Source organism: Ruditapes philippinarum, unplaced genomic scaffold (genome assembly GCF_026571515.1).
Source record: "Ruditapes philippinarum isolate M1 unplaced genomic scaffold, ASM2657151v2 ctg4475_1_1_1_1, whole genome shotgun sequence".
NCBI classification, from domain to species: domain Eukaryota; kingdom Metazoa; phylum Mollusca; class Bivalvia; order Venerida; family Veneridae; genus Ruditapes; species Ruditapes philippinarum.
In genome coordinates, this window is record NW_026853336.1 from 45,500 (window position 1) to 67,221 (window position 21,722).

General features: G+C 33.8%; 1 protein-coding gene across 1 annotated transcript; it reads right to left on the minus strand.

Annotated features, from left to right (window-relative positions):
- Positions 1 to 3,751: 3,751 nt before the first annotated feature.
- On the minus strand, positions 3,752 to 19,825 carry LOC132736512 (protein PF3D7_1417600-like). Its single transcript, XM_060723649.1, has 7 exons — positions 19,737 to 19,825; positions 11,298 to 11,731; positions 10,835 to 11,078; positions 8,023 to 8,235; positions 7,396 to 7,596; positions 6,839 to 7,042; positions 3,752 to 6,035 (listed from the first exon to the last, which is right to left on the minus strand). The coding sequence occupies exons 2-7, from the start codon at positions 11,700 to 11,702 to the stop codon at positions 3,754 to 3,756; spliced, it is 3,549 nt and encodes a 1,182-aa protein (XP_060579632.1). The 5' UTR covers positions 11,703 to 11,731; positions 19,737 to 19,825; the 3' UTR covers positions 3,752 to 3,753.
- Positions 19,826 to 21,722: the final 1,897 nt, after the last annotated feature.

Here is a 21,722-nt window from a genome sequence, read left to right on the forward strand (position 1 = left end):
ACTTTGTTACTTAATGACCAGTCATGACGGAAATTTTATGCCAACCATAAATAAAATAAGTTAAACATATATGTTGCATTTATTTCATTTGTTCCTTTAAAGTGACTATGTTGGAAAAATAAATGTACATATTATGAAAAGAATGAAGATAAGACAACTTTAACATAATGTGTCAACAGTTTATTTATTTAAAAGCTTTACATTTTCATAATAATAGAAGACTATTCACAAATTGATTATATTATCATGCATGTATTTTATTATGTGTCCACAGTATATTTATCTAAAAGCTTAGAATTTTCAGAATACTGAATAAAAGAAGATAATTCTTAAATTGATAATATTATCAAGCATGTGTTTTATTTATAGTATGTATCATTGAATCTCTGTCCATTTTGTAATAAAATAAAGAGATTATAACTAATAGAAACACAGTTCTCAACAAACATGGGTTATTTTCAATAAAAATGTTTGTCTAAGCCTGCGTTTGAATTCTGGTTGGTCTAAAATGAGGTTATTCCAATGAAGCTGTTTTTCTGTAAGCCTGTGTGTGCTTATTTCATGAGTTCTCATTCACATAACTTAGAATTCACTAGTAATAGTAAATTTCTTGAATTGAAATTAAATATGAGCCACATCCAAAAGAAATATTGTCTTTATATTTTCTTAGTTGTCAATAATTATAAATAACTTCTAATATATGATTTGTCATCTGAGCCTGCGTCATGGATTTCCATGGTTGTCAATAAATAAGAGTCACTTCTAACAGTCCGACTAATAGACACGTTGTTGTCTAAACCTGCATCGTTTATTTTTGGAGTTGTCATTACATATGGGTGATATGTAAAAGAATAGATGTTCTCTAAGCCAGCGTCATTGATTGGCTGGGCAGTAAATACAAATAGTTCACATTCAATTTTTCTCTAAACCAGCGTCGTTGACTTTCAGGGTTGTCATTACACATGGGTCACTTCCAATAGGGTCGTTTTCATCTAAGCCATCGTCGTTGATTCCTGAGTTGTCATTATACATGGGTTAAATCTAACAGGATAGATTTTCTTTAAGTATGTGTCATTGATTTCTTCAGTTGTCATTTTACATGGTTCGCCTTTAATTAAATAATTGATCTCTAAGCATGCGTCGTTGCTATGTTGAGCTTTCATTTCGCATGGGTATTTTCCAGTAGAATTCTTGCTCTTTAAGCCCGCGCCGTTGAATTTCCGGGGTTTCATTAAATATGAGCCTCTTACAGTATTTGTTGTTCCCTAATCCTGCGTCGTTGATTTCATTTCATGAGTTGTCATTTCAGATAAGAAATATCAATATCTTATTTCCATGGTTGTCACAAATGGTAATTACAAATCACTCCTAATATATAAGCCTGCCATTTCCATGGTTGTCAAAAATACGAGTAACTTCTAACAGAACCGCTGTTTTTTAAACCCGTGTCGTTAATTTCGGAAGTTGTCATTACACATGGGTGAGATGCTCTCTCAGTCAGCGTAGTTGATTCGCTGGTGTGTAATTATAAATAGTTCACATTTAATAGAGTCGTTGTTCTCTAAGCCTGCGTCGTTCATTTTGTGAGTAGTCCTTACGCATGGGTCATTTCCAATAGAATTGGGATTCTCTAAATCTGAGTTGTTGATTATCTGGGCTATTTTTACACAATAGAATCTATGTTCTCTAAGCTGTCGGTGATTTCCGGCTTTGTCGCTTTGTCATAACACATGGATCGGCTCCTTAAGAATCAAGTTTTCTTAAGCCTGTGTCGCTTATTTCCATGGTTGTCATCTATTATAAATCACTTCTTATATATGCTATGTCATATGAGCCTGCGTCATGGATTTCCCTGTTTGTCAGTAAACACGAGTCACGTCTAACAGAACCGCTGTTGTCGAAACCCGCCTCGTTAATTTCAGGATTTGTATCCCATGGGTGATATGTAAAAGAATAGTTACTCTCTGAGCCAGCGTAGTTGATTAGCTGGGCTGTAATTACAAATAGTCACATTTAATGGAGTCGTTGTTCTCAAGCCTGCGTCGTTGATTTTGTGAGTAGTCATTACACATGGGTCACTTCCAATAGGATTGGGATTCTCTAAGCCATCGTCGTTTATTTCATGAGCTGTCATTATAGATGGGTCACATCTAATAGGATGTATTTTCCTTCATTGGATATGAGTCATATCCAACTGAATATCCTAATTGTCATTATACATGGGTCATTTTCATTATGATCAAATTTCTCTAACCTTAAATCATTGATTTTCACAGTTTTAGTAATACATGGTTCCATAAATCACTTCTAATATATGCATTGTCATCTGAGCTTGCGTCATGGATTTCCATGGTTGTCACTAAATAAGAGTCACTTCTAACAGAACCGCGCTGTTATCTAAACTCTCGCCGTTCGTTTTTGGGAGTTGTCATTAAACATGGATGATATGTAAAAGAATAGACATTCTCTAAGCCAGCATCATTGATAAGCTGGACTATAATTAAATATAGTATTAATATTTAATAAAGTCGTTAATTATATGAGTTGTCATTGCATATGTGTCACTTCCAATAGAATGGCTTTTCTCTAAACCAGCATCTTTTGTATTCTGAGTTGTCATTATACACACGTCACATCTATCATGATAAGTTTTCTTTAAGCCTGCGTCATTGATTACACAAAGGTTACTTTCAATTGAATCTATGTTCTCCATTCCAGCATCATTGATTAGCTGGGCTGTAATTACAACTAGTTCACATTTAATAGAGTCGTTGTTCTCGAAGCCTGTCGAAGCCTACGTCGTTGATTTTATGAGTTGTCATTACATATTTGTCACTTCTAATAGGATGGCTTTTCTCTAAGCCAGCATCTTTTTTATTCTGAGTTGTCATTATACATGGGTCACATCTATTATGAAAAATTTTCTTTAAACCTGCGACATTGATTACTAAATGGTTACTTTCAATAGTATTTATGTCCTCCAAGCCAGCATCATTGATTAGCTGGGCTGTAATAACAAATAGTTCACTTTTAATATAGTCATTGTTCTCTAAGCCTGCGTCGTTGATTTTGTGAGTTGCCATTACACAATGATCACTTCCAATAGGATGGCTTTTCTCTAAGCCAGCATATTTTGTATTTTGAGTTGTCAGTATACATGGGTCACATGTAATATGGTAAGTTTTCTTTAAGCCTGCATCATTGATTACACACAGGTTACTTTCAATAGAATCTATGTTCTCTATGCCTGCATCGTTGATTTCTTGGGTTGTCATTAAACATGTGTCACTCCTAATAAATTCGTAGGTTTTAAAGCCTACATCGTCGATTTCTTGAGTTGTTTTTACACAGAAGTCACTTTCAATAGAGTCGTTGTTTTGTGAGCCTCCTTCGATGATTATCTGAGATTTCATTACCCTAAGGTCACACTTGATAGGACTTAAAATTGCTACGAGTGCGCCTTTCCAGGTTGTTATTACGTGAGAACCACTTTTGGTTGTCGTTACATTAGAGCCATCTCCAATGCATTTGAAGTTCCCAAAACCTGCGTCGTCGATTTTCTGAGTTGTCATTACACATAGGCTATAATTATTAGAATTCATGTTCTCCGACCCTGCCTCGCTAATTTTCTGATTGTCCATCACACACAGGTCACTTGCGACAGAGTTGTTGTTCTCTAAGACTGCGTCATTTATTATCTGTTTTGTCATTACACGTCGGTCACATTCATTAGGACCGATCTTTTTCAAGCCTTTACCTAACTACACCCGGGCTTTCGTCGTTAATTATCTGGAATGTCATTATATATGGGTCATATTCAATAAGATTAATCTTCTCAAAACCTGTACCCTGAATTTCCCGTGTTTTAAGTACACGTTGATCACTATTAATAGGACCGGTGATGCCTATGCCTGTGTCGTTAATATCCTGGTTTGTCATTTCACTCCGAGTAGGAACTGTTTTCTCCGAGCCCAAATCAAAGAAATCAATGATTTCTCTGGTTGTCATTACATATGAGTTACTTGAAATAGTATCAATTTTCTCTGAACCTGAAACTGTGTCATTTATTTTGTTGATTGTCATTACGTATGATTCACTTTCAAAAGGATCAATGGTTTCTAAGCCTGCGTCGATGATTTTCTGGATATCCAATAAACATGAATCACTTCCAACAAAAACTCTGCTTTCTAAGCCTTCTTCATTGTTGTTACCCTGATTTTTCAATACATATGGATTTATTTTGATAGACTCGATATTCTCAAAGCATATGTCGTTGTTTACCAGGATTGCCATTACACGTTGGTCACATCCAACCAGATTAATTTTTTGTAAGCCTGCATCGTTAATTTTCTTTGTGGTCATTATATGTGGGTTACTTTCAATAGACTTTCTCTTGTCTAAGCCCGCAATGTTGATGCCTTCAGTTAAAACAATAGAATCGTTGTTCTCTAAGCCCATAATGTCTATGTCCTGGTTTATCATTACATATGGCTCACTCCGTTTCTCTAAACCTGCTGTAATGATTTCCTCACTTGTAGTCACACATGATTCAACTCTAATAGAATCGTTGTTCTCTAAGCCTGCGTCGCTGATTTTCTGGGCTATTACTGCAAATGGGTCACTTCCTATAGTATCGTCGTTTTCCAAGCTTGCATCAATGATTTCCTTGGTTGTCATAATACAATGGTATTTTTCAAAAGAAATGTTGTCCTGTAAACATGTCTTATTGATTTCTTCTATTGCCATTATACCAGGTTGTTCACTGCTGTTCTTTAGGCCTGTATTGTTGATTTTCTGGGTTGTCATATAGCATGGGTCAATTCTAATAAATTTGTTCTTTAAGACTGCGTCATGTATTTTGTCAGTTGTCGTTACACATGGTTTATATCCAATAGAATTGTTATTTGTTGAGCCTGCATCATTTCTTATGCGGATTGTCTTTTCACATGACTCGCTTCCAACATGTCTACTGCCTTCAAGGCATGCGTCATTGAATAGCAAACTTTTTGTTACATTTCGGTCACTCTCAAAATAATCGTTGTTCTCAAGGCCTACATCGTTGATCTCCCAGAATGTCGTTACCAAAATATTGCCTCCAGTAGGGTAGATTTTCTCAAGGAAAGCATTTCTGTTTTTCTGTATCGTCGTCACAAACATGTTGTTGTAGTTGTTGATGTTGTTGTTGTTGTTGTTACTATTATCATTTTGCTTGAAAAAACTATTTGTATTACCTAATTGGTTTATGATGATATCATCTTCAGCAGGAGCAGGAGCGCTGCTTTTTACATTTCTCTTCTTAAAAACATCGGCAAACAATACAACTCTTCCTTTGTTCCACCATTGCTCCACAGGTGATGACCCTTGCGGTGAAGACATGTGATTTTCGAAAAGCAGCTCAAAAAGCATATTTCTCATTTTTTTCAGTGACGCTTCTCTTTCTTTTTCCTCTTCTTCTGGTGTTTGTTCATTCATTTTCACTTCCATCTTCTTTGTGATAACGTTTTTATCACTACTGCATGCAAGCTCATTTTTGTTATTTGTGTTTGCAATTGAGATCAGTGACGAACCAGTGGCATTTTCAGTTTTTCTTTTAGTTGTACTTAATAGTGTGGGTAGATTGCTGCTTGTGCCTTGTGACCCGTTTTTATGCAAATTTCCAACAGGACTCGCGTGTCTGTTAAGGGCACTTGTAATCTCCATATCATACTTTTTGTTAGTGTGCTCAGTAGGTTGTTTGTTGTATGCTTGGATATTTCCCATGGTTTCGAGACGATCATTCATATCATTTCCTTTGAATTCATCTACTGCAAAACTCACAATGGTATCTTTAGCGTCGGCTCCAATATTATCCTTGGTATCGTGGTGGTCAACTTTATTCTCCTTGGTTTCTCTGATCTCAAATGCAATACTACCCTCTGCTTTGCGGCAATCGGTTTCAATATTTTCCTCATGATGATCTGACACAAACGTGCGTTCCGGTTCAGCAATGACATAGCTAGAATTCGAAGATTTTCGCCCATCGTTTTGGCATTTTCCTTAAAACCAAACAATCATATAATAGGCTCTACTTAATAACATTTATCTAAAAACTCAATCGAGTTTTACCAAAGCATAACAGTAACATTTAGCATTGGATAGTTAAATTTCACTACAACACAATACAATTCATTACAAAACAACACAACACAACACATTGTTTCTAATTTGGTCACCAGTACACACAAATATTCAAAATCACAAGTACGATATACATACATATATATGTACAGAACAGAATCCATGTATTTTACTTACTGCACAGAAATATGTTCAAACAAATAAACATTTCATGTAAATTCTTTCCACACTAAAATATACAAAAACGTTCGTATTTAGTTTACATTATAATTTACTTAGTTATGTTTATTAACATTGAATTTTTAAGCATCCATTCGGAAGCCGTAACGAACAGCCAAAATAAAAAAATTAGTCATCCTGACAATATGATCAATTTGTATACATAGAGAACAGGGTACCTATAATGCGTGATTGTTTTATCTGCGTAGGACAAAGAAACAATAAAAAGACCCCTTTTATTTGCATCCGTAACTAATACTAACTAGCTCACATGACCGTAACAATTCATCGGAATTTACCTGTAACGTTCAATCTATGAAAAGAGTGGGACAGCCTAGGCAGATTCATATTTACAAAAACTGCTTACAGTAGGCCTTTGCAAATATGAAATGACCTTAAGTGTGTGATACGTCATTATAATTAGTTTGTCATCATTAATTGTATATCATATGTATATCTATTGCAAAAGGATGATTACAACATTATGTGTTATCAGACTTACCTTTGTCACTTTCAAAGCGTGTACCCAAGTGGATTTTATCCTCATTAGTGTTTGCTTCCTCCAGTCGCAGTACCGCCCTTGCATTCATGTCTGCCTTTGCCTGTTGGATTTCATTTTCTGAATTGCCACCACTTATGTCCCTTCCAGCTTCTTGGCATGAACCATTCTTCGGATGCTGTTTTGATATTTTGCCTGGAATCACATCTGAAGAACCGTATGATAATTATTTATTGAACTCAAACTGCTTATGATTATTTATTTGTTTTCTATAGTTGGTGTTGTAAAGGGGAGGGGGTTAATTGGAACGTAAAAGAAAAACAAACAAACAAAAAAAAACATTATTTTTAACATCTTAGTTTATATGTTCCGAGGATAATAACACTGACTATTTTTGTAAGTATATGTCTACAATTTTAACGGTAGTCATTTAAAAAGAAATAACGTTAGATTTTTCACCTCTATTTATGCTTACACTTTGCTGTAAGTTTATATAAATATTTGCATTGATAATGCTTTTTCCTATTTACAACGTGGTGCAATTAATTTAAGGATCTTACCACTGTCATTGCCCGAGAGATTTCTATTTCTGGCCACATTTGACTCTTTGCGGCGCATTTCTGCATGCATGCGCATATCAGTCCTCACTTCCTGTACAATGTCTCTGTTTGAATGGTGTCTCCTCGGATTTCTGCGGGTCTTCAATTGACTGTCATTCTTTACAGGCTTTTCTACTGAAGAACTGATGTTAACTTCCAAATCTGTATGTGACAAAACGTTACAAATTACTATATAGTTGCATACATTGTTATATTTGTCGTGTGATAGAAACATATTAAGCTGTGTTTTATGTGAAACTTATGATAAATGTTTATTTAAATTTACGTTAAGACAAGTTTCAAGCTTGAAATTTTATTCACAGTATACGTAATTGTTTTGTTAACGAAAGCAGACTGTTGTATTTTCATGCATTACCAATTTACTTCATTGTTGGCTATGTGGTATTTTACGTATTTTAAGATGCAAACATTAATATTACAAAGCAACAAAAGAATTGAGACTAAAATTCAATGGTGAGAGAAAGTAAAAGACGTTCAGTTCTACTTAGGAATATAGTGCAGTACATAGAGAAGTCTATCGTGTTTAACCATATTCGGTGTCGCATGTGAAAAAAACAACAGTCATACCACTATCACTTTCAGAACTACTTTCTGGTAGGTTTCTATTTCTGGTAAGTCTTGCTTCTCTACGACGCACTTTCGCTTGAGCGCGCATATCTGCCTTTACTTCCTGTACAATATCTCTGTTTAAACGATGTTCTCTAGACTTTCTGTGAGCATTTGAACGCGTGCATTTCATGACTCTGTTTTTATCTTGAGAACATTCAATAACATCTTTGTCTGTGTAAAAGATGGTAAATGGTGTTATTCAATTAACCTATTGATCACAAATTATTATACTCACTTCAAACACGTTTTACCATAAGCAGGACATTAAATAGTATATTAAATACAAAAATATACATTTACAAATGAAAATAGTTTACGTAGAAATCTATAAATATTTGAAACGCCGCATAACAGCGCTGCAGAATAAACGCTTTCGATTTCATTAATGCAGTGATGTACAACCGAGTCCGTTCGGTTCCTATGTACCTTTTTTCCGCAAAAACAGTTCAGTTAAGTTTAAGATCGGACCTATATGTTTGTGTCCAGTTGACAAAGCTTTGAACTAGACTTTTAAAGACGTACATTTCTAACAAATACTTAGTTAGATCGGTAAAAATGAAAAGCAAACACATTGTGCTTTCTACAAAAATGTATAAAATGACGTTTGACCTGACAAAAGGTGGGTGTATATGTCACGTCAGTGCAATGAAACGTCATATGACGTATATCATGGCGTCGCAGTGATGAGCATGTACCTTAGACAACACGTTTCAACCATTTCTATAAAAGTTAATTGTTCATTACGGACAAAAATACAAATCCATCAGTCCTTACAGTTCGCCGTGTGCTCTTTATGCTCTAGAACCACTGGAATGATGCAATTTTTGAGTTTTATTATATCTCTGGTTACACAGGCAACGAAAGAAAAACTTTTGAAGATAAGACCGTCATGTATATTTTTTCAAAACATTTCAAAACATAAACAGATTATATACCCTAACAAAAGGGCTCAGCTGACAATTAAAATCTTTCATTTATTTTGATTCCATGCATAAGACATTTTTTCAATGCCCGGGATAAATGGGGATTTTGACCTTTAGCCAAGCAATTACCTAGCAATGCCCGCGCCAATGTAGGACAGATCTGGTGTTAAAATGATTGATGCTCTTCTACTATACCCCTGTCACTGGTTTTAAAATCTTTTGCTATTTCAAGCTACCGCATAAAACCCAATAGTGTTGGAAAGGCTCTTTTTCACTCGGCACTATCTTTTGCACATCCTTCACCACCACCACCAACAACATTGTCACCTAAACCATCATCAATTATTACCACCATCACAACAACCTATCATTAATAATTACTACCACCATTATAATCATTAACAAATCCACCACCACCACCACCATTGACACCACAATCATAATCGATTATTACCAGCACCACCATCATCATTAACACCAACCATCACCACCAACATTTTTGTCACCACAACTGCCATCTGTCATCATCACCTCCATCATCACTATTAACACATCCACCACAACCAACATCATTGTCACCACAATCATAATTAATCATTACTTACATCATCATCATCATCATTAACATATCCATTCTATATATGCACTTACATCATTGTCAACAAAACCATCATCATCATTCACATATCCACCACCACCAAGATCTATGTCACCACAACCATCATTAATCATTACCACCACCAGCTTCATCATTATCACATCCAAAACAACCATCATTGTCATTACAATCACCATTAATCATTACCGCCACCATCATATAAATTAACATATCCATCATAGCCACTAACAGCATTGTCAAAAAAACATAATTGTCATTAACATATCCATCCAATGCACTTACATTATTGTCAACATAACCATCATCATCATTAAAATATCCACAGCCACCAACATCATCAACTATCATCATCATCATCATCATCATCATCATCATCATCATCATCATAAACACATCCACCACTACCAAGATCACCATTGTCAACAAACAATCATCATTCATTACCACCTTCACCATCATCATTAACACACCCACCACCACTACCAACATCATTGACACCACAAGCATTATCAATCATTACCACCACCATCAAAATAATTAACACAACCACCACCACTACCAACATCATTGTCACCACAACCATCATCAGTCACAACCATCACCATCATTAACACATCCTCCACCACCATAAACATCATTGTCACCTGTCATCAATTATTACCACCAACATCATCATCATTAACATATCTATCACCACCCCTATCATTATTAATACAAACACAAAAACCACCGCCACCATCACCACCACCAACATCATTGTCACAACAACCATCATCAATCATTACAACAACCATCACCATCATCATTAGCATATTCATCACCACCATAAACATCATTGTCACAACAACCATCATCAATCATTACAACAACCACCATCAACATCATTAGCATATTCATCACCACCACTATAAACATCATTGTCACAACAACCATCATCAATCATTACAACAACCACCATCATCATCATTAGCATATTCATCACCACCATAAACATCATTGTCACCACAACTGTCATCAATTATTACCACAATCATCATCATCATTATTAACAATCACAAACACCACCAACATCATTGTCACCACTATCAATCTTACCACCACAATCATCATCATTCATACATCCACCGCCACCATTAATATCCTTGTCATTAATCTTCCGTCTCATTGACATATGTTCAGTTTTTTGTACTTGCCTTTGGCATTTAAAAAATCATATACCGTATCTTACCGTTGTCACTTTCAGAGCTACTCTCTGACAGATTCCTAGTCCTTGTCATTCTTGCTTTCTTGTGTTGCATTTCCGCCTGCCTGCGCATGACATTCTTAACTTCCTGTACAATATTTCTATTTGAATGACGTCTTTTAGGATTTCTGCGAGTGAATCTATCCGTGTCGATATCGGCAATATCCTCTTCTGAAGAACTCGAGTACATGTCCAAATCTGGACGCCAATAACCATCCTGTCTGCAAACCTACACAAATTATTGAAGACGTGCGAATTAATGTAACATACATGTAATTTTTCGCTTTAATGTTAAAAATTTATTAAAATAAGTAAATAAATTAATTACTAACTATTGTACTACAATATTAAAAATAGATATCAAAAAAAAATACACATACAAGTTACATGTTTAAAAAGCGTTTGTTATTATATTAAAAGGCTGGCAATGTCTTTGAAGAAAACTCACGGAATTCAAACTGCTACTTCCACAACCTCCAGCCGAACTTGAAGTTCCTGGCTGTGGCTCCTCGTTTAGCTTTTCAGATACGCCGGATGTCCCTGGCTGCTGGTCTTGGTTATCAAGGACATGATAACTAGCTGCTTGCTGTTGCCTGGTGCTGTTTTCATTGCTACTTGAAGCTCCCTGTGGTTCTGTTAAGCTTTCAAGCAAACGCCGGAGCTCAGTGCGTTGTCTGTTGGCTTCGTCTTGGGCATCAGGTCTTGATCTTTGATATTCAGCATTTGTAAGCCCCAGGCGTCTAGGTTTGTTCCTGGTTTGTCGAACATTATGAGGCTGTGGTGGTTGCTCCATGTAATTTCTGTGAACCATCGAGTTGTGCTCAAAGTTGTTCGACCTGTTACGTGTGTGCATGTTTTGGAAAATTCGACGGGAAACGGCATCTGAATCAAAGAGTACAAGTTCAATCAATTTGACCTTTAAACGATAAGCTACAATAAAGGTTGTTCAAAAATTAAATTCGGTATTCAGTTTTTGTTATTTTATTAGCTTAAAAGCAAGATTAGGTGCACACTTATTTCAATCGATACAGTATATTTGAAGTATGACATCTTTCTCAAACTATTCTCTGACTTTTTAAGTAAAAGAAAATACACATTTTAAATGTATGAATTCACAACGATTTCATTCATAATTTTAAAGGTTGTAATATTCAGAAAAGTTAAGAAAAGGACTTTTTTCAGTTTGGATTCATATTAGAGTTATAGGTCTTTGCTATTGATCTATAATTTTGCTATTGATCTATAATTTCGATTCAAAAAAATGTGCGATGTTTTATGTGAATTCATTCAGCCATACGCAAAGCTTACAATGAATTTTCTCTATGATCACAATGGGCGATAATCAGAGTATTGGTTCTTAGATAGTCGAGCTAAAGTTGTGGTATTGGAAGTTTTACCTCTGATCACGACAGTAAGCAACATTTATTTTTCCAACATAGTCACTTTAAAGGAACAAATGATAATAAATGCAACATATATGTTTAACTTATTTTATTTATGGTTGGCATAAAATTTCCGTCATGACTGGTCATTAAGTAACATAAAGTTAATAGAGTTTGAACCTTTATATAAAATAGAATATTATAAAATAGGTTTTGCTTCGTCATCGATTGCAAAAACCTGTAATTTTATGTTAGATTTTCGCCATATCGACGGCTGAATAAGAGCATTAAATATTCCAGACAATCTGTTATAGAAAAAATATTAACAATTACATGTATATCAATTATAATATTATATGACTAATACTCATATCCCAACAGTCGGAAGTGACATTTTATATATTGCTTATATATGCTTCGGTAGCTTAATATGTTTATTTAGATATAATCAATTAAAATTATGTTTCGAAAAAGAGACAATGTGCTGACAATGCCAGATATGATAAACACTTTATATCCGAAGCTTATAAAATATGTTTTATAAATATTATCAATAAAAATTAGTTAAATTTTGAAAAGACTGATACAGCCATTTGTATATATAAATACATTTATCAAGCATATCACGATCAAAACTGCCATAGAATGTCTAGGACATTCCAAACCAGAACAATTACTCAACAGGTTTGATCGTATATTCGTCTTAGGAATACTGGCCGCCTACGTAAAACCCCTTTTTTAAGAGGAACCGTAGCATCCGTTGGCATGCACGGAGGAAACCTCCTCAGACTATTCCTCGGAATATAGAACAACGGACCTGCTCAGATATGCCAGTAAACATATAAAATACAAAATACATACAGCTCAATAAAGAGAAACGTTCTTTATAAGAAAAATTATTATTTTAATTAAATAGTAGTGTGATATATAATGTAAGTAAACTTGCTTGAAACCATGTATAACAATGTAATGATATGATAATAACCATTATATCAATACTTTTTTAAAGACAATATGTGTTTTATTTACACATAGGTTAAGTTAATTAACAGTGTTTTGTTTTGTACCGACATCGGTTACAGGTTATCTAATGACTATTCTACAAATATCCGAAAGTCAGTTGCATCCCACAGGTGTTCGAAATGTTTATGCTTATGTACAGGCCAGTTAAATGTATGTTTTGAACCGACGTCGGATTCAAATGACAGGGGTCTGGCAGTCGACGTTGGCAAATTTCCGGATGTCGCAAAACAAATATTGACTGTTGAAATGATAATTCCAGCCATGACGAAGAAGGGCTAAGTATCGCGGCGGTCATTATTACCTGAAAACAGAAAAAAGAGACAACAGCAAAGCAAATGGAAGGGCGGGTGGGTATTTTTTCCGTGTTAGTTCACGGCAGCTTCTGGAGCTCGGAGACTGGATCGAAAAGGAATTTGCAGAAGCGTGCTCGGTTTATATACCCAGTTCTACTAAGCATGCGCGAACGAGATTGAATGACTTGTTAGGAGGAGGAGGAGCCAAATATACAGGTCATTGCAAAAATACTGTGACGTATAGTGTAAAAATAAAGAGTTTAAACTCAAGCGCTTAAACTGAATATTATTTTTTCCAACATAGTCACTTTAAAGGAACAAATGATAATAAATGCAACATATATGTTTAACTTATTTTATTTATGGTTGGCATAAAATTCCGTCATGACTGGTCATTAAGTAACATAAAGTTAATAGAGTTTGAACCTTTATATAAAATAGAATATTATAAAATAGGTTTTGCTTCGTCATCGATTGCAAAAACCTGTAATTTTATGTTAGATTTTCGCCAAAAGGGTCTCGAAGAATTGAGAGAGCCTTCCGCCAACAGCGGGCTAACATAAACCAAAATAAATGACCCAGTCATGACGATTTAATTGCAGACACTGGTGTGTTTAAGCATACACCACGAACGAAATTTAATTAATTAACGTAGTATTGTGACCAGACAGGAGTTAATGGCACCATCTACTCAAAAAGATCACGGGGTTTTAGGACTTTATCAACAATCCCTATTTCTAATAAAGTTTGTACTATTTTGTATGTTAATATAGATACGTTCCACCAAAGAGAACAGCCATATATCTATAAGAATGTCGCAAACAAATCTGAGACTGAATTAATTAAGTGCTTGGAAAGATGTTGCACAACCATAGGAAAATTTGTATTTATCTAGGCTTAAAAGAAAATTTCTTCTTCATCAGCAGTCGCTGACGAAGAAGAACCCATTTGAATCACACCGTAATGTTCAAGCAAATATGCAGGTAGATTTAAATAAGAAGATACTAAATTGTAGGCTCTATGAAATGAAATGCACATGTCACACAAAAACTTCACATACAAGAGGACATGCCACACAAAACGAAAAACTAATGAAAAGTGTCTTTACTAGAGATGAGCCAACCACCCATGCAAGGAATTGGGTCGTCGGAAAACCTTTTTTTAAACATGTTATTGTTATAACGAATTTGTTCTTCACAACGATACAATTTAATAACAATTTTTACGTGAATTATCTGCAATGAAAAATGTACCAATACTTGGCCAAAATTCACCAATAAATGTACAAAATTACATTATTGTATTTGGGAAAATGCAGCTATAAATGTTCAAAATTCCATGAATATCCTTGTGTAATTTGCACCCATATATGTTCAAAATTAGGAAATATAAGTGGGTAAACTGCACCCATAATAAAAATATATCTTGGTAAACTGCACCCAAAAGTGCAATAAGTCTGGGTAAACTGCACCCATGTTCAATCTGATAGAAATATATCTGGGTAAACTGCACCCATATGATAATAGAAATAAATCTGGGTAAACTACACCCATAATAAAAATATATCTGGGTAAACTGCACCCATAACAAAATATATCTGGGTAAACTGCACCCATGTTCAATATGATAATCTGATAGAAATATATCTGGGTAAACTGCACCCATTATAAAATATATCTGGGTAAACTGCACCCATTATGATTTTTTTTTTTTTTTTTTTTTCTTTTTCCAGGGTGATATATTAATTATTAAGTGAAGTTAAATTACTGCATTGTAATCCGTCGACGGTATCACAAATACATTTAAATGTGGGTAAACTGCACCCATAATTATATTTATTATAGACACTGCAAAACTGAAGTAATATCTTTATAATATGCAATATGTTTTGCAGTATTTTCCACCATATTTCTACTGCGTTACTAACGCAATGAGGGTTATTTTGCATATTTTGACTTCTTTTATTTTGCTGAATTACATAGTTTTTTTTTTTTTTTTTTTAAATTTTCATGAAAATTTGCATGAATCTGGAGGCATGCTGCTTTAAATTAAATGGCATGAAAGTACAGCCATTGAAGCTTTATCATTTGCATTGGGATATCTATTAAAGATACAATTGTATATCATCAATACGTTTCCTTTTCTATTTTGTCGTTTAAGCGATGCTATTAAACGTACCAATACACTCTAGAATCTAGATCATTTGTGTGCGGTTAAAAAACGGACATTTTGCCTATAGCTAATTAATAAATATATCATTATAGCCAAACATGTACTTTTTAGTAAGTTGTTTCAAGATGGAAATTTGGATATTGTCAGTAACACGTGACGAAAAGTAGAGAATTTCTTCAAACTGAAGGCATAAATATCTCTTAAGTAATTTATTAGATTTTCTAAGTAAGTTTACGTTTAATTTCTAGTCCAAACTGGTATTCTTCAACATCGATATGCTACTGTCACACAATGAATTCCTTTGTATTATAAACAAGGCTTTATAGTTTACATTAGGTAATTGAGACAAATGCAAACAACGTTTTGTGACGTGCGTATTGTTACAAAAGCAGGTATGCCATTTATATCAAGTTTATGTAAGACTGAGGGTGGCTATATTAAAAACAGAACCGAAAATAAACATAACACTCAATTCCAGATTTTCTGTAGCCCGAGGGTGACGAACTAATTGATAATTAACTAATCTTTCTACTTCCGGTTGAATATCTGAAGAAATGCTTAAAGATCCTGTATGTTTTGTAATTGATATTGTTACTGAGTGTATACCACACTTGCAAAAAAAAAATATATATATGTTATGTATTATATATACTATATAATTATGCAAATAAAACAATTTTCAAACATCGAAGAATATGTAAAATGTGTACTGCAAACATTTGTGCATATTATATTTAATCAATAAATTATATGCATTCATTTCTTATTGGAAAATTTGACTTTATTATAGGAAATACATTTCTAATTACCTCCCTTTATTTACATGAAATGTTAAATTAGGTAATATCGTTATAAATAATAATTATTGGAACTTACAATATTGACAGATCTTAATTTTAGCATCATATTTATGAAATAAAACCATGAACAAAATATGAAACAGGATCTTTAATGGTATTGGAGGGAAGCCTAGATGCCTGTTGTGGTTAATCCGGGAATAGCCATAATGGCTATTCCGGGAATAACCTTGACCATTGAAAACGTGTCATTGAATCAGCAATAGTATTTTGTATTGAACATATATTTATTATTATTATTATTTATTTTTTTTATTATTATTATTATTTTTTTTTTTATTTTTTTATTTTATTTATTTTATTTTTTTTTATTTTAGTGTTTATTTCTAAGATAAACAAATATTAGATGAAAGCAAATTTCATCACACGTTCATTTATTCTTCATGGATCCATATATTTTGTCTGTATGACAATTTCATATTTCTCAGCAGTATTAATTATATTATTTTTATTTTTTACATCGTTTCCTAACAGATGTATACAAGCAACAATTCCACTTGGTACGAATTCTTAAAAGAAAATTTCTCAAGAAATGCTATTCTCCCCATAAGCCATGCCGTTAATTACCAATGATCGCCTTTAATATAAAATTCAAAAACTTATTTAACCTTAACTCATTAAAATTGATACGACGAAACCGTTGAGCAATAGCATCCATACCATTGCATCATTATTGTCATTCTTATTATTAGTATTATATATAATAATTATTATTACTTTTTTTTTTTTTTTTGCATTTAGTAATAAAACTCAAAACTGATGCTCACACTCAAGACCACGAATTTGTGCAAATTATGCTGAGGAATTCGGATGGCTTAGTTTTCGGCGTCGATTTCAGTCACTTAATATGTAAATACTTAACTAAACGTCACATGTTATAATGTAAGAAAACCAAAATCCTAACCTAATGACAGAAAAGTCATAGGTTTAAACTACTGCGATTTGAACGATATCTATAAAATTTTAGAAATTATTGCTTGACTTTGAAAATGAAAATTGTGCAACCCGACCCTTTAAAAATGGCAAATGTTTATTTACAATTAATGTTCCCGCAAATGATGAATGCAGATTTAATATCCAAATAGGCATATTCCCTAGATTTAAACTATATTTAAGAGCAAAACCAAGAGCGTATATCTAGTTCATGTTAACTCGAATGTATTGTAAATATAGACATAATTTTACATCTCTGGAAGACAGGGGAAATGTTCAAAAAGTTAAAGAATAATATTGTGATGACTAGATGTAATTGTATCAATAGTCACATGTCCATTTTAAATCATTAATTGACTTTTCTTTTTCCTGTCTCCCCCAAATATTTTATTATTATTGTCATTTTATGAATTAAAGGTCCTTGATGTCTTATAACTTAAATGTACTCGACTGAAGAGATTTTTGACATGACAGTACTGGAAAAAATATTATATTTTTTTTTTTTTTAATTATCGTATTATTTGATACAGTAATAGATAATTACTAATGTGCAAAATTACAAAAAAATCCATCACTCCAAGGTATCCGCCAAGTTTAAAACATTTTCTTACAGTTGTGACAGTTGCTTTTAAGAAATATTTTATGTTAAAATACCGACATTTTGTTAATATTCTGCATTTTTGAAGAAACTCTTCTGTAATAAGGAATATATGTGTATTTAATTGATAATGTCATTTTTGTCACAAACAGCATAGATTAAATTTTAACTATAATTTGTATTTAAAAAACAGTGACGTCACCTGTCTATCGGTTAATCTGTATCAACAATTAGCTTGATTAGGCATCACAACTTCTGCTGGTTCTACCGACTTCTGTGTTCTGTTTCTGGTGCCATTGTCTAGAACATAATGTTGACCAGTCTCTTCAAAGAAACCTTGACAGCCAGAAAAACTTGTGACAGGTTAGGTTGTCGTTTGGCAATGGCCCCAGCAATTTGTAAAAGAAGTAAAGAATAAAATCAGAATTAAAATGCTGAGTCTACAACAAATACAAGGTTAACGTCTTACGTTTTATCACGACTTATAATGTCTACGAATGACATTACTAACCATTATGAAGCATCCCTACGTGAAAAGTTTATTGTATTAAGGGATAAGATCTACCTGGACAATCATTCAACATAATTTATGGGTAGATAAAGGTTTATTTTATCAATACTACTTTATAAACATTAACACAATAACATACTGCCAGGGCATTTATTACACTGTATACTCCACTAGTCCACAAGGTATTTGTTACGTCATAAAGTCTAGTGATGACGTAATCAAAATAATTTTTGTTTTTATTAGGCTAAATAAACCTACTGCAGTATTGCAAAATAGTATCAACAATGTCTTTAGTAGGATCACTTTTTTCTCAGACCTTTCTCTGCCCTTAAGCCTACAGTATCGGTAATAGATCTAGATTGTCTAAATCTCGTGGTCGTAATAAAATTGAAAAAATTGGGTTTGTAAGATAAATTTAACACAATATCAAAAGATAATAAAGAAAAGCAACTCTACCTTCGGCTACTTTAAAAAAAACACAAAAATGAAGTCTTATTGCCATGTTTGTTCAGAACCGCTACATAATTTTTTCTCCAATATTTTTCCGTGTTAGTTCACGGCAGCTTCTGGAGCTCGGAGACTGGATCGAAAAGGAATTTGCAGAAGCGTGCTCGGTTTATATACCCAGTCTACTAAGCATGCGCGAACGAGATTGAATGACTTGTTAGGAGGAGGAGCCAAATATACAGGTCATTGCAAAAATACTGTGACGTATAGTGTAAAAATAAAGAGTTTAAACTCAAGCGCTTAAACTGAATATTATCAGAATTTACCAGAGCACAGTTCAGTTTCCGCATCGTTCCTGGGCAGGCTGTCAGACAGTTTACCAGTACTAATTGCAGTCACTTTCGCAAGGAACTGTAACTTCTGTACATACCAGAGCACAGGTACAATGCGAATGACTGTAGAAATTTTTTTATGATCAATCACAACGGAAGCAATGTCACCGTCCGGGAATCGAATTCGGGTCGCCAGATTTATAGTGATTGCAACGCTCTACCGGACAGGTAAGCCCGAGAATCGAACCCACAATGTCGAGATTAAAAGTCTCGCGCTCTAATAGATTGAGCTATGCGGGCTCGAGCTAAAGAAGTAATGAATCATATGTATATACTTACTGTCCCGGTTGACTTCATTTATTGGCTCGGTTCGTATTCTCGACAAACGAGAACGGGATCTGCCAACTACACGTACTCGATGTGGTGCACGGCTGAAATTATACATGTTTATATTTCATAATTGAATGGGTAAAAGCGATGCAAGATGATTTTGTTGTATTACAAGTGCCGAGCGGTATCCATTCCTAAATAATTAAAGGAACTCCACTAACGTCAAAAGACATAGAGACATTTAATTTGAAAAATCTACAAGGATAACAAAGAAATATACTCAAAATTAATTGAAAATCAATTTTATATGCGATTATTAGCCGAATTTGAAAGAAAAGCGTTGTAACGCTTTCCATTTGTCGGTAATAAAATGATTATTCTGGAAAAGCCGGATGAAGAATGAGCTATAAATGTGCACCCAAGTTTTTGGATAAGACCTAAATCAACTGGAACACAATCTACGAAGAGAAAAAAAATCAGCGCTGTAATGTAAAAAAAACTTAATGGAGTCTCTTTAAAAATTTTTAATAGGAACAGAAATATATAAGAACACTGAGAGGAACACAAATTACAACTATTCGGCATTGTTCATATTTCCTATTAAACGGTAATCGGCAATTAGTATCGAATGCTGCAACACTGCACAAAACTCTTAAAGAGTATCCTAACATTTGCGTCACTTAAAAAACGATATAAAGATTTTTTCAAATTTTGAAAAATTAATTTGCTTCTCGATAATAGATGTGCAAAAATTTATATCAAATGAAATATACATAAAAGTTTTGTCACTTTGTTACTATATAAAATAGTTTTAATTTCATTTCTACAAATTCATTTTAAGTGTAATAAATAAGTTATTTTATAAGGTCTTGATCTTAATTTATTGATGACATGATCCGTCCTTAAAGAAACATGTATCCTGTATCAAAAAAAATATTCACTCGATATCCTTTATCAGAAATATTTCTCAATCATTCGATATGCTATACAAGAAAGATCGATATCCTATACCAGAAATATGACTTACCCATTCGATATCCTATAACAGGAAAAAATATCAGTCGCTAATTCGATATCTTTCACTCACACAGAAAGATAACGAGTGAGACTAAAAAAAAGGATTGGAGCACCGCACTAAATACCGTATTCCGGTATATTATACGACAAGGCGCTTGAATCATAAAATGCTAAAATCTTGCCTTTTTACCCAACGGAATGAACTGAAATAGTCTAATTCATCTTTTCACACCGATTTATGTATGATCATGAATGAAAAATGTAAAAATCTGCGAAAAAAACGATGTTTGTCTATTTTGTGATCATGATTTCTGCAAGCGTCTTATTAGGGTACTGCTCCAATCCTGTATTGAGTTAAATCCAAAGATAACTCACTTCATTTGATATTCTTTTTTATCAGAATTGTCACTCACTATCTCGATATCATATTTATCTCTCCTTGGCAGTTATCTTTATAAAATAGATCAATTCACTCATTTTTGATATCCTATAACAGGGATATCTCTCACTTGGCAGTTATCCTTTATAAAATAGAACATTCACTCATTTGATATCCTATAACAGGGATATCTCTCACTTGGCAGTTATCCTTTACAAAATAGATCATTCACTCATTTGATATCCTATAACAGGGATATCTCTCACTTGGTAGATATCCTATATCTGAAATATTTCTCACTCGGCTTATATCAAATTCTATCACTCGGCCCCCCGCCCCCCAATATCTTACGCCAGAGATACTCTCTCGCTCGGCTGATATTTCACTCGGCCTATATCTAATACTGGGAATATCTGTCACTCGATCATTGTCTCCTTTACCAGAAAATTCTCTCACTGAAATTCTCTCACTTTGTCGGAATGCCTGTATTATAAATATCGCTTAACCAAAGACCTTGAGTTCGAGTCTTAGTTACATGGTTATATCACGATCATGCTTCTAAATATGACAGCCAAACTGCCTTTTATGAAGTTTTTATC

Coding starts and splice junctions, on each gene's coding strand:
- LOC132736512 (XM_060723649.1), bottom strand. CDS start 11,702: ATGCACACACGTAACAGGTCGAACAACTTTGAGCACAACTCGATGGTT. Junction 8,236..10,834: donor TAGCTCTGAAAGTGACAACG/GTAAGATACGGT, acceptor TCTTTTACACAG/ACAAAGATGTTATTGAATGT. Junction 7,597..8,022: donor TAGTTCTGAAAGTGATAGTG/GTATGACTGTTG, acceptor TGTCACATACAG/ATTTGGAAGTTAACATCAGT.